The sequence below is a fragment of the Empidonax traillii genome, unplaced genomic scaffold (genome assembly GCF_003031625.1).
Source record: "Empidonax traillii isolate 1590-97213 ecotype Southwest subspecies unplaced genomic scaffold, ASM303162v1 scaffold1544:size148901, whole genome shotgun sequence".
NCBI classification, from domain to species: Eukaryota; Metazoa; Chordata; class Aves; order Passeriformes; family Tyrannidae; genus Empidonax; species Empidonax traillii.
The window spans coordinates 27,644-41,285 of record NW_020956737.1 but is presented as its reverse complement, the minus strand read 5'-3'; the positions used below and the strand labels follow the sequence as shown (position 1 = coordinate 41,285).

Genomic DNA, 13,642 nt, shown 5'->3' with positions numbered 1-13,642 from the left:
AGTACTGTTTTGTTATCTCTTCGTTAAAATTAATTACTGAGATACTGTTATACTTCATTTTGTATCAGTAAAGGCTTCATATCCTTTCTATATTTAATCTTGTCCTATGAGTACTACTGTCTTACCTCCCTAGCAGTTTCTAATACAGGACAAGGTGGATATCTTGCACTGCTAGAGGAGTTTTCTGAAACAAGTGACAGGTGTTTTTTTAAGAAAATAATGATGATCCCACTTTCAGGCCTGACCATTCATCTGACATACTTAAAGCACCCACAAATGGATTGTGTTGGGTCCAGATTTCCTCCTTGTTTTCCTGAAGTGCAAAGTGCCATCCAAAACATGGTACAGACCATGTGTGAAGGTGAGATAGAGCATGTGTTCATGGAATGGATGAATTATCATATCCTGGTTGTTTCTGATGGACCCAATGGAACTGCATTTCTCTCCAGAGCTAAAATTTTGAAATTTTTCTGATAGAATCTGTATATGGAAGATTCAAGCCTCCACTAGGATTTATATAGTTGTTGGGTTTAGGGTACACATTAGAAACATTTGGCCAAAGGGAGATAAAAGGCCTTTCTATTTTATCTTCTTAAAGACAGCATGCTCTGAATGCTAATCATGAGTACTCCAAAAACTCATACATGAAATGAAAGTCTGGTCATTATGGTAACATTGCAAAGAGGACCTGCATCCACCATGAGTTAGTCAGTGGAAGTGGTTTTATTTATAAATGGGCTCAGACTTTCAAGTGTGCACTGGTTCTGTGGTGGCATGAGGATAAGTGGTGAGCACTGGCAGGCAGTGATCCTACAGAATGATTCAGGATTGGCATTTTTTTAGTTCAGAACAGAGAAAGGAGCTTTGGTATCACTGGAATAGAAAGCCAGTTTTAAAAGCCAAAATCTGCCATGAAGTCTCTATTCCTTTTAGTTCTTGTTGCTGTTTTTATTGTTGTTGACAGTAAGATAAAATTGTTTTCAAAGTGATCTATAGCAGTTAATTTAGCTGACCATTTTTGGCAGGATCTTCATGTAAAATCCCCTTTGAAACATGGCCATGGTCTTTTCAGAACATCTGTTTACATAACATGTATTTCATAAATAAGATGCATGTTTTTTTTAAAAAGCATGAATCATCCTCCCTACCTTTATTTTTAAGCTAAACATTTCCAGCATAAATATAAACATCTTCTGCAAATGCAAGCTAAGCCTGTTGCTCTGTAGCCTTTGCAGCCCTATTCCTCTCCCTTCCCTTTCCTTCCCCTCTCCCACACACCTGCCTTCCTCTTGCTCCTACTTCCCCCGGTGCTGTGATATTACAGAAAGCTCCTTCAATGAGTTTCAAGTATTCCTCCTTCCCCAACATCCAAAAGATAAATTTGAAAAAGACCTATAATAAAGGGTGTAACTAAAGGCCATTTTGAAGTCCAAAAGTGCTGAGCAATCTGTAGCATTTTCATCCCTCTTAGGCACTAATTTTTGAAAAAGCAAACAAGTTGTAAAAAGTAACATAGAAAGACTATATTAACCAACAAGGTTAACAACATGCTTCAGGTGACCTGCACATGCAAATTTTACTTTCATAAACTGCACTAACAAATTATTTGTTTTCTTTGGTGTTAGTATTCACTGAAAAATGATAATTTAAATTAACTTTTATTGAGCTATTAAAATATAGATACTGATTTATGTGCAACTCTTACCTTTCCCTGCTCTGCTGTTGTATGGTTGGTATCTGCTTAACAAGATCACCGTGTTCCTCATTAAATTCAGAAGGGTTTTCTGTTTTGCTTGTTTATCACAAGGTGACAGACCCCTTATGGTGTATACCTGAGATTTCTTGCAGCTTGAGGAAAGAACCAGTCTGGAACACTGTAAACTTAATATGGCTGATAGATTGGTTCAACATCCACGTCCCAGATGGGATTTTCCTGGGGTTTTTTTTCCATTTGGTGCTACTTTCCCTTACTTTTTGAAGGATAGTGGAATTTTTTAGTCACATGAAGTATTTTGGCTATAAAACCCAGTTAAGTAAGCCCAGCTAATGTTTGCTTTCAATTTTTTTAAATAAGATTAAGGAACACTTCCTGAATAAAAGGAAAGTCAAATCAATGTTGTTTTATGTGACCAGTCTCATGGGACTCATGATGCCATAGGAATATAGGAAAGATTTTAAGTACTAGTTGCTTCAGAGCTACAGACATGTAAATCTCAGCCATTTGTGTCCCATTCATGCAAGGTCTAAAGATAACTTGAAACATTTAAACAAATTATCCTAGCCTGAAACATCTTGGAGAGAGTGCTCTTTCCATACACTCCAATGTGAACTGGTTCATTTGTTTCTAACGGGGAATGGGTAAAGAATCCTGTACTGATACACAGGTATAAAAATGTGTCTGTTTTCTTAAGGAGAGTGATAAGACTAAGTAGAAAAAGTGTTGTTAATACTTCTTGTCTATTAGGGATGTGTTCTGTAGCTCATCTTAACTGATGAGTTTTGAAGTTATTCCTTTTAACTCAAACAAGTAGTGACTAAGTTCTAAGATTCACCTTCAAAGTAATTTTTTTCTTCCATAAAAATTAAAATTCTATCTTTACCAGCTAATACAAAACTAAGTAAAAAAATAGTTGTGTCTCTAGAAATGTGCTCGGACAATGTCATTGTTCCCACACATACTGACTGCAATCCCATATATAAGTCAGCCAGTCTTTGGTCAGTACCTGCTATCTTTATGTTTTAAAGCAAAAGAAGACAGAAGATCTCTACCTTGTCTAACATGTCTATGTTCTGGGCATAACATCACTTGGTGTCACATTGCTGTGTAAATCCCATGGGATTAGATTTGAATGGGAAAATTGATCTACTTTCAAATGTCATTTCTCTGAACAATAAAGGTCTACAGGTCACTCCCACCCTGAAAACTGATTATTGACAGAGCTGGATTTATTTTAGTGGCAGAAATGATCTTTGGCATACATGAGAAAAAATGTATTTTTAATGGTAGTATATCCCTGTTTTACGAAAGGAGAAATTAATTACCCTGGTTAAAGAAGCCTGGAGCAAAGTCAAAGTGAAGTAATACCCCACTGCTCCATCCACTGAAAGGCCTGATTTTATCCCCAAGCTGCAAGAAAAGTGAACAATTCTTTGTAATTGAGCTGTGGAGCTCATGAAAGAGAGGGACTGATGCATTATCCTATTTTGTAATAACATTGCTTTATGATACTGCTGCTCTTTAAAATGCTGCATTTTGAGAAGAGGCATTATGAGCCAGAGCATACAAAAACTGTACTGTTTTTCCTTCCTTGCTATAAAAAGCAGGGACTTGGATGTTAGCAGAATGGCAGTGTAGTATAATTGTATATTAAAAAAACCTACATCAATATAGAGTTACTCATAGTCAAGCTGGATGTAGTGTTAAGTATAACTGAATAATCTTGCCACTTGTATTGCAGATTCCTTTTGACTTTGTGCATTTTGCTTTTCTATTTCTTAGATGCACAGCCCACAGATGGAGAAAGGGAGGTGTGGAATCAGATCAGTGCAGTTTTACAGGACTCGGAAAGTATGCTTGCAGACCTTCAAGCTTACAAAGGAGCTGGACAAGAAATCAGAGATGTATGTTTGTTAAATGAGAATTATTTGGAAGCAAAATCAAGCAAAACTCAATGTGTTCCTAGCTTCTGTTCTCTATCCAAGCACATTCTATGAATTTATATGAAAGTCTCATTAAAATTGTATTTATAAAATACATTATGGATTATGCATAACATTCAATATAAATCCCTAATGTGAAGTCATTAAATTATGGCTGTTGGAACTTTTTTTAGGTTTTCTGTTAGTAATTAGTAATTATTTTTCACTTTAAGAAACACTATTTCATATACCCTGTTTCATGTATCTCACAGTAGAAGTTGAAGACATGGAAGAAATAATACTTGGATGTCAGAAACACATGACAAAAGTAGTTGTTCTTCTGTGTAAGTGCAATAATGAACCACAGTAAATTTTAACCTTACATCCACTTTAAAGGCTTCTTATTCTGTGAAACTGGTCCTGAAGTACAGTTTTGAACTGTAACTTACAATTTTTCTCAGGTAACCAAACCTTTTTCTGGATCAGCTTTGCAGATACTGTTGCTGTCAACTGTTGATTACTTAAGAACTTCAATATGTTTAAGACCTCAAAAGCATCAAAACCTTAAAAAAGGACTACTTCTGTAACCAATAGTCATACAAAAGGTTTTTTACAACAGTTTTGTTCCCAAGAGAATACACTAGAACGTTTCTGTATATCAGTGGTGCACTGTAATGAATGATTTTAAATCATTATGTTACAGGGGGACAGGGAAGGTGGAAAACATCGTATTTTCTTGACTTATTAATTTTCTCTTCCTATGTAATATCATTTCTCAAAACTGTTCCACATTTTGCAATACTTACTTTCTAAAATAACGTGGAAAAATTCCAAACCACCTTTTGCTTGTTATTTGTTTATCACCAACGGTCCTTTACAGTAATATTTTCATTTCAGGCAATACAAAATCCCAATGATATCCAGTTGCAAGAAAAAGCATGGAACTCAGTCTGTCCTCTGGTTGTAAGGCTGAAGCGCTTTTATGAGTTTTCACTCAGATTAGGTGAGCCCTGTTTTAATATGTTTCTTTAATAGGTTTTTTATATGTAACAAAATAGAAACTTTCCTTGTACACAGACTTTTAAAGAATTAATATTCTTTCTGTTTGATATCATCAGACATTTAACCACCTTTACATTTGTCAAGGCATATTTTTAGTCTTAATTTAACTTTGTTGTCCCTATAAACACAAAAAATTATGTAATTGCTCTTTGAATTAGGACTCTTGAAGAGAAAATTGTGCAAGAATATATGTATGAAGTGGGAGAGCTCCCAGTGCAAGGGAATTCTACAGCATCCTGCTAACTAAGTCTTTCACTTTTTGAGTTATGCTAGTAATTACAGCCACAAGAGCTGATTTATATTGCTATCAGTGCCTAAGTGTACACTTTTAGTAACAGAGATGCCAGAATAATCTATACTGAACTGATGGCTAATTGGGGAAGATGAAAGGAAAGAGTTGAATATCTGAATGCAAGAAAAATGCTTCCTCTGGAATTTTTGATAGAGATCCCAGATAAAGGGTGACAAAAAGGGAAAAGAGCTCAGTGATACAGAATGGAGAGAAAATGGCAGAGCCTGAAGAGGCAGATGTCTTTGACTAAGTTTCTCACTTTAGGATAGTAAGAAAAAGCATTTCTGTTAAGGCTCTGCATGTTCAGAGGGTTCCTTCCCTTCAAAAGCAGTATATTTAGATATGCACTTAAAACTTTGTCATAATGTGGACTGACTAGAATTTGTGCTTCTAATTTTATATTCAGAGAAAGCCCTGCAGAGCTTACTGGAATCGTTGACCTGCCCTCCTTACACTCCAACTCAGCACCTGGAACGGGAACAGGCTCTAGCAAAAGAGTTTGCAGAAATATTACATTTTACTCTTCGTTTTGATGAACTTAAGGTTAATAAAATCTTTTAATACATTCTGATTTTTGCCATGTATTTTGAACCAAAACTGACTATTTCCTATTTGTCTTCTTGAAAGATGAGAAACCCAGCAATCCAGAATGACTTCAGTTATTACAGACGGACAATAAGTCGCAACAGAATAAACAACATGCATGTAAGTAAATAAACTCTGATCTGCTGCTCACACTGAGGTATTTATCAGGATGCATTTATGCCATTTGTGGTAAAGTTTTTGCTTTTGATTTGCTAGCTGTCGTGTTCTCTCCTTCACACTGAGAGTTAATCAGCAGTCCGGATGAAGTGATTAGAGTGGAACTATTCATGCAACAAGCTGCTTGCTGACATGAACATGTACTGTATCTTTTTCTTGCTGCTGGCAAGATTTAAAAGCGCTTTACTGACTATTTTTTCTCCTATTTTCATCAGCTAGACATTGAGAATGAAGTGAACAATGAAATGGCCAATAGGATGTCCCTATTTTATGCAGAAGCTACACCAATGCTGAAGACACTCAGTAATGCAACGACACATTTTGTATCAGAAGTAGGTAATGGGGGAGAAAGGTCTAACACAGGCATTCTTGATTTTAATTTTGCAAGATGGTTTACTGAACATGGACTTTTTTTTTTTTTTACGTTTCAGAACAAAACATTACCAATTGAAAATACAACGGACTGTCTAAGTACTATGGCCAGTGTATGTAAAGTCATGTTGGAAACACCGTAAGTTTTGTCTTAAATCTTGGGGGGTTTGTATGAGAGAAACCTGTATTGTATTTTAAGTTGACACCTGGGGCACCTCAGTTTTTTCCAAGTGAATTCCTGTATCTTCGCCTTAAGTTGTTACCACTTTTTATATACAAAGCATGGCCTGGTATTGGAAAGCCTTGCCTCCTATTTTAACCACTTTTTTCATGAGTCAGCATTGAGTTTTGTTCAAGGGAGCTTACATGGTCAGCCTGCATTTCAACAAAAGGTTAAAATATGAGTGGAATCTTATGTACCCATAGGCTTTAGTGTCTGTGTCTTGTCTAGCCTGGCCCATAGGCCAGCTGCTGCCTCCTGTTTGCCCATGGTGCTCAATTATTAGCACACAGGGGCAAGATTTTGGCCCTTCCAAGCAGAGCTTTAGCAAATGATACTCGAGGACTACTTCAAGGATCACTGAAGTAGATCTTTTTTGGATGCAGCCATTTTATTCTAGATATGAAAAAATCCAGTCATATGATTTTTTCATTCATTTGAATGTATTCAGCTATACAGTTGTGTTCATATCTACTAGTGTAGACAATAGCCAGTGGGGTTGTTTATTACTGTATTGCTGTGCATTTAGCAGAGTATTTTTTAGGTTAGATGTCTCTTTAGTGGAAAACACGTACCAGATAGAGCCAGAGTTTTCTACCTTTGAATCATTTGTTCATGGTGCCGTGTAAAAGGCAGAATTTCTGAGGTTTGTTTATAAAAGTTATGAAGAAGTGTTTGTAGGGGCAGGGCTCATCTCACAGTCCTGGGACATAGTAGAAGTGCTAATTGAAAAGTAACCTTATGTGTCAGCTCTTTTTTTGGCCAAAGAAGAGAAACAAAGTTGTGAGTCATCTACTAGAAGATTATCTGATATTTAATTCTAATTGTGGGATAATCAAACATTATCACATCATAATGTCTGTAGCCTTTAAATCTGCTCATGTTATGATGCTGTGTAAAAATAAAAGTTCAAATTGGAAACTGAGAGGTACTGGAGCACAGGTTTTAGTATTTTTAATGTCATTTAAGTGAAAAAATAAAGTTTTCTATTGAAAATGAATTGATATTTATACCGAAATATTTCTATATAATATTCATATTTATAAATTAATTTATATTGAAGTGCATTTTCTATTGAAATTAATTACACTAAACAAATCTATGTAAACAAATCTACTCAAAATAGTATTTGTTAGAATAAATATGATAATGTCTTTTTTCCAAGTTTCTATTTTTCTCTTCTGCATTTCATTTTTCATTTCCTGACAATGAAATCAGGGATTACAGCCGAGAGGGGCTGTCTTAACGGTGCTGTACATACTCTTATGAAAAGTCAGAGAAAAACTCTGCAATTAATTCAAACCAGTTTTACCTAGTGGGACTCCACATTTTAGATGTTCAGTGAACCTGGGTTGTTGAACTTGTCCATGGACTTAGAAAAGACGGACAGAGCAATGACTGTTATGATCCACCTTGGTGAAGCCCTGAACTTCCTACCTGCTGAACTTAGATCCCACTTAACTGTTTCAAAGTAGGAATTTAAGCAAAAACACTAGCTTTCCTTTAATGTCCCAGTATGTTGTGTCTCTGAGATTAAACAGAAGTATGATCAGTCTCCATCATATTTCATGAGGTTTTCTGTGCAGCCATCATCACATACATTTTGTGAAGTGAGGATCTCAGCTGTGCATGGGTGTTAGCAGAGGTTTACATCTCTCTGTTTGCTTTCTAACCATTCTTCTAACTTGGCAAGAGCTTATGATACTCAAAGATCTTTCAAGTCTTACTAAGATGTATCTTCAGCCTTAAGATACACTTTTGGTTCAGAATTTCATACACTCACAGTCTAATATTTTTAAAATTTTCTAATAAAAATCAAGGCTGTTTATTTCTTTTGGTCTGTTTTCCAGAGAGTATAGGAGTAGATTCACCAGTGAAGAGACTCTTATGTTCTGCATGCGAGTAATGGTGGGAGTTATTATTCTGTACGATCACGTTCATCCTGTGGGAGCTTTCTCAAAGACATCAAAGATTGATGTAAGAGATGCTTTTCTTTAATATTCTGTAGGTTTGAGAATACTAGTCTGCAGCTCTGTTTCAGCATAAGCTTATGACTTGGTACAAATAATTTTAATTCCTTTTGAATGGCAAAATTTAGAATTTGTCTTCACCTGTGTACTTTAATACAACAGCTTGTTTGAAAGTAAAATAAGAATCAGCTTTTTTTCTTTGTATTTTCTTCCAGATACAGATAATAATAATTTTTTTTTGTTAGCTCTGCTTTCTTGCCAACTGTATAGTTACACTAAAATAATTTTTTATTGCACCTACCCTGGAATATGTTCTCTGGTCATAATTTTTTTTAATCATGTATTTTATTGACCCTGAAATGCTCTTCTTTGGCAGTAGTTCTCTTGTAAATAAGTAGATATTCAACATTGTCTCCGCTTTGTCTGAGATCTGAAGTAGCAGAACTGAAATGTTACTGTTGTAATGCTGATAATGACCCTTCAGTTTTAGCATTAGCATAGCCAGTCACAGGGAAATCAGCCTTATTTTTCCATTTGAAAAATTGCAAGCACACATAAAAAAAGCACTCCTAATTTTTGTATATATGTTTTTACAAACCTAAATCTTATGCATGACATCTTTCAGCAGAAATAATCTGTCATTCATGAAAATAGACGTCAAGTCTTTCCCTTTACAAGACAGCCTGCTTCAAAAGAGGAGAAAAAACATATATATTATTGCCCTCCATGACCCTGGGTCTTCATTAGCATTTTGCATCTGCAGATACCAGTGTTTTGCCACATCTCCTCTTTGACTCTGCAGAGGGAAAAATGTGTCACACAGAGGGGAATTGATCTGCTCAAGGTCATGAAGCAGATAGAGTGTGGGACTTGAATGCCGATTTCCTGACTGCCAGTTCAGTTTCTTGCCTACAGAGAAAACACAAGTGAAATTTTCATAGGACCAAATACACAGTGTGTGTACTTTGTTTCTCACATTTATCTTAAAGCCCTGTAATCTTACAGTGAAGTTGTCTAGAGGTAAATGGGAGGCAGGAGATGTATGACTCAGGTTTTTTTAAATGACTACACAGTCCCAAATATTGACTAAAACTAATAAGTTTAGTGATTCTTCTTTAATTAAAACATCTTCTAATATTTCAGGTGATGAGTTTGTTTTACTGTGGAAGACATTTCTTTTCTCCCACTTCTTGGGAGCCATTTCAAGAGAATTTCAGGGACAGTGGAGTATATTACCTTTTCCTTACTCTTTCAGGACTGGAGGCTGTATTTCAAGCTGTTAATTACAGGCTCCTAGCTTAGGCAGCCTAATAGCTTCTCTTTTTGACTGTTCTAGGGATTCTGATTGTAACAAAAATGAAAAAGAACTGTTTGAATTCTCATCCCCTTTGAACTGGTCTTCTCTGATCTGGCAGGGCATACTCACCTCTACTGAATGATGTGCATATAGTCTTGAGTTTCTCTAGTTTGGGAAAAGTAACAGTGTCACTTCAAAACACGTGGTACTACCCTGAGAATTTCCTCTGATCTGCTATTTGCTTTAGCTGCAAAGAAAATAGTGATGCATAGATTTAGCACTCTAATGTGACTTGGAAAATTAGCAGATTCAGATCTTGACTCAGCCATGCCTTTATCTGTCATTTTGAATAAGATGGAATTCATCTAGACTAATTTTTGGATAACTATATTAGATGTCTTCATAGCAGTGGGAAGAAATAGGTACTTCTGGGGCATAATTCATTACATATAAAAGTATATTCTGAATAGGTTTGAGAGATTTCTTGTTTCTCTCTATTGAATAGATAGGGAGTCTGTACAGTGGGTCAAATGAGTTCTACTCCTGCTTTCTGTGCTTCATTTCCCTTTTTGTAAATTTGGACAGTTTCAGCTTGTTTTTTAAAGTCTCCATAAAGATGTACATTCAGTGTAGTGTTTAAAATAAACATCATGGACTTCTTACCTCAGATTAAATTTGTAACCACTCGTTATGAAACTATTCATAAGATGTCACCAGTTAAATTTACAACTAAAAACTGAATACTGAAAATTACTTCCTTGTGTGCAAACATAAAAATAAAAGTCAAAGTTAAAACATCTCTTCTGATAGTTGCTAACAACAATGACATGGAACTCCCAAAACCCTTTTTTTTAGCTTATATCAGGTGTTCTTGATTTTTTTTTTCTAACTTGGAATTAGAGAAATCATGTACAAGTTAAAATATATATACTTGATATATGACTTATTCTCTACAAGTGCTTATTAAAGTAGATATTTTCTCCAAAGTTGAGTTTTTAACTTAGATATAATTGTTAATAAGTTTTAATGCTTTTATTTTGTCATATAAAGCGGCATTAACACTCAGTAGGAAAAAGCCCTGCCTGTCTATGGTGAAATTTTTCCTTGTTTTCAGCTAGTGCAATTCATATATTATTGTTCAATAGTGGCATGCTTCTGTTCCCAGATGAAGGGATGCATAAAAGTTTTAAAGGAACAACCACCTGACACTGTGGAAGGACTTCTGAATGCTCTCAGGTATGTGTGGAATAACTGTGTGATTCAACCTTAGAAAGTTATCTCTTTATAATTAAGACTCTTCACCTTAGAAACTTGATTTATTAAGACTGTCCTTTCACGTTTGCCTACGTCTCTTGTAGTTTTCTTAAGTAATGTTCATTTGTCTCAATTTCATTTCTGTTGGATTAGCAAGGAGTATAAATATTGTCAACAGTGTATCTAAGCTAAGATTTGTTATATAAAATGCCCCAGCAACTAGAAGATTTTAGGAGCCAAGTGTAGGATTTCTACTTCTCAAACTTGGAAAAAAAAAAAAAAAACAATAAAGTTCTTCAGTCTTCCCAGGACATTTAAGAAAGCTTCTTTAAGTAATAGATTATGCCAAAAGTCAGTCTGGATTCTTAAGCACTTTTAATATTTACCATATTTCTTATGTCTTTCCATGATTTTTCTTCTGTTGAGGCCTTTAACTGGAAAAAAAAAAAAAAGGGAGATAATTTTGACCCAAATTTTGGCAGTGTTGTAGATGGATAAAAAATAGGATTTAGCCACAATTGTCAGTTATCTGTCTTTTAGAAGGGAATAATTTATTACAAAGAATATTTAGAAGATGAAGAGCACCAGACTACTACCAGTTAAATTCCAGTGAAACATGTAAATTCCTCCCTTATGAAACTGAACTGTACTGATTTCAAAAAAGGGCTTCAAGTTTTCAGACTTTCCTAATGCCCATTCACTTTATAAAATACTGTTTTAACTTGTAATTTCTAGGTTCACTACAAAACACCTGAACGATGAATCTACTTCAAAACAAATTCGAGCGATGCTGCAGTAGTATCCTGAGACAAGTAGATGTTTGTATTGATCACAGAAGATGTGTATGTTTACATAATTTAATACAGTTTGATGTTAATACTTGTGTGTATTTACATAACCATTTTCTTCACATTGCTAAAATATATGAATCTGTTCATAACCTGACTGACTTTATATAGTGCAGCCTGTTTTTATGCTAGGCTTTATCTTCTGACCTTTAAAATACTTTTTTACTTAGATACTTCAGTTATGACAGTTTGTCTGTGCATTTTAATCCCTAAACACCTTCTCTATCACAGAATTAAGTAGTAGTGAAAACAGAATGGAAATCAAATAAACTGAAATGTCAAAGGTACCACAGAAAAGGAGCTTTAAAAACAGAGAAAGTTAATAGAAAGGAAAATTCATTGGATATATTTTAAGAACATGTCCGCAGTTTTTTGGTCAGTTTTAGGATCTCGTCAAGCTACTATGAATAGGAAAATACCTGAATATTCATCACTCTCATGAAACACATTATCTTTCCTGTAATAAGTGGAGATCCACCTAATTTTAAGAATTATGTGCTGGCTGTCATCCAAAAATGTATTGGATGACAGCAAAGAGGTAGTTTTATCTTTTCAATTAGGTATAACCTGTACCTTTCAACAATTGAGGAAATAATTACCCTTTTTCAGATTCAGTATGAATAAACAGAAAATGTGTTTAAAGACCATTGATAGATTTTGAAAATTCTGTATGATTTTATTAGATTTAGAAAGGAAAGGGAAAATACTAATGCCTTGACTTAACTGGAAAGGGTTTGTCAGTGTAAGTATATCACAATGAAGATTAACTCTCTGGCAGCTCCAGCTGGTAAGTAATTTTTTTGCTGATCTAAACTGGTACACTGTTCTGTAGCAGCAAATTTCTCTAGTGTCAAATTGGCTTCATCAAACTCCATTAGATGATTCAGAGTCAACACAGAAATATTTGTCAGCTGACTGCTCTTCATTGGTTTTTGAGATGTGATTGATACTTCAAGGAGTTGAGTTCCTTGCTGCGTTTTTTTTTTTTTCTTACTTTCTATTAAATTTTCCGGTAAAAGGAATAGGAATACTTTGCCAAAAGCAGCAAAGTGCTCATGCTCTGTTAAGTGTGTCTTCTGGGTGGTCTGCAGTTGCTGTACATATTCTTGCAGAGGTCACGTTCTGAAAATGTGTTTGATTTTGTGTACTTTGCTTGCATTATATGTGTGAAAACTCCAGTGCTTGTGCACAGATTCAGATCTGTATTTGCTTATTCCTGTGTACATATATCAGAGTTTGTATGCTTTCACTGGAATTTTCATGCATATCACTTCTAAAAATATTACCTTAAGACTTTGAAGATGCATATAGTCTGCTGAAACTTGGCTGCGCTGTGACAAATTGCGTCATTGAACTCAGTTCTTAAACAGTATTAATATCACAAGTTCTCTGGAATAGGGGTTGGCTTAAGAGTTTATTTCTGAGCAGAACAACCACTATGAGGTTTCTCAGACCTGATCAGGACCCACAGGTGCCAATGTCATACGTGTGGTGATACTGGACAGCACCACAGTTCCAGCATTCGTGTCACACGCCTGTGATCACAGCAGCCCATCACTGTGTTGTTGTCGGGAACAGAATTAGAACTCACGTTAGTTTTTGGGTTTGTTTTTTTTTTCTGTTTTGGAAGTAATGATCACACTGTTTTTTCACAGTAGTAAATCCACTGTTTACAAGCTCTGTTTTTAATGGGAGGACATTTAAAAATGTATATTAGGGAAAATTCTGCTTTGTTCATAGTCACTTCCAGTTAGGTGAATCTAGGTGGATGACAGGTCATTCTGTTGAGCTTTGAAGTTAATACATGCTTACCTGCAATTATTTGTCAAACAATGAAGTCTTCTCTTTAAGTAGCCCAGAGAAAAGCTATTTGTCACCTGTATAATAAAAGTGTAAACCTTAAATCATTCTGTGGGTTGTCTTGTG

The 13,642-nt window shown here is 35.2% G+C and overlaps 1 protein-coding gene across 11 annotated transcripts in view; it reads left to right on the top strand.

Annotated features, from left to right (window-relative positions):
- FAM49A (family with sequence similarity 49 member A) overlaps positions 1-12,375 on the top strand; it is a 54,292-nt gene extending 41,917 nt beyond the window's left edge. For 8 of the 11 annotated variants that reach the window (XM_027907786.1, XM_027907778.1, XM_027907782.1 and 5 more), the window contains 9 exons: positions 3,500-3,621; positions 4,537-4,642; positions 5,400-5,536; positions 5,621-5,698; positions 5,971-6,087; positions 6,187-6,266; positions 8,198-8,324; positions 10,729-10,850; positions 11,604-12,375. In XM_027907786.1, coding sequence (XP_027763587.1) covers positions 3,571-3,621; positions 4,537-4,642; positions 5,400-5,536; positions 5,621-5,698; positions 5,971-6,087; positions 6,187-6,266; positions 8,198-8,324; positions 10,729-10,850; positions 11,604-11,667 — 882 coding nt within the window. In that variant the 5' untranslated portion in view covers positions 3,500-3,570 and the 3' untranslated portion in view covers positions 11,668-12,375. Of the gene's footprint in view, positions 1-3,499; positions 3,622-4,536; positions 4,643-5,399; positions 5,537-5,620; positions 5,699-5,970; positions 6,088-6,186; positions 6,267-8,197; positions 8,325-10,728; positions 10,851-11,603 lie in introns of those variants that run through there. The other 3 variants (XM_027907784.1, XM_027907785.1, XM_027907787.1) reach the window with 2 other exon arrangements.
- Positions 12,376-13,642: the final 1,267 nt, after the last annotated feature.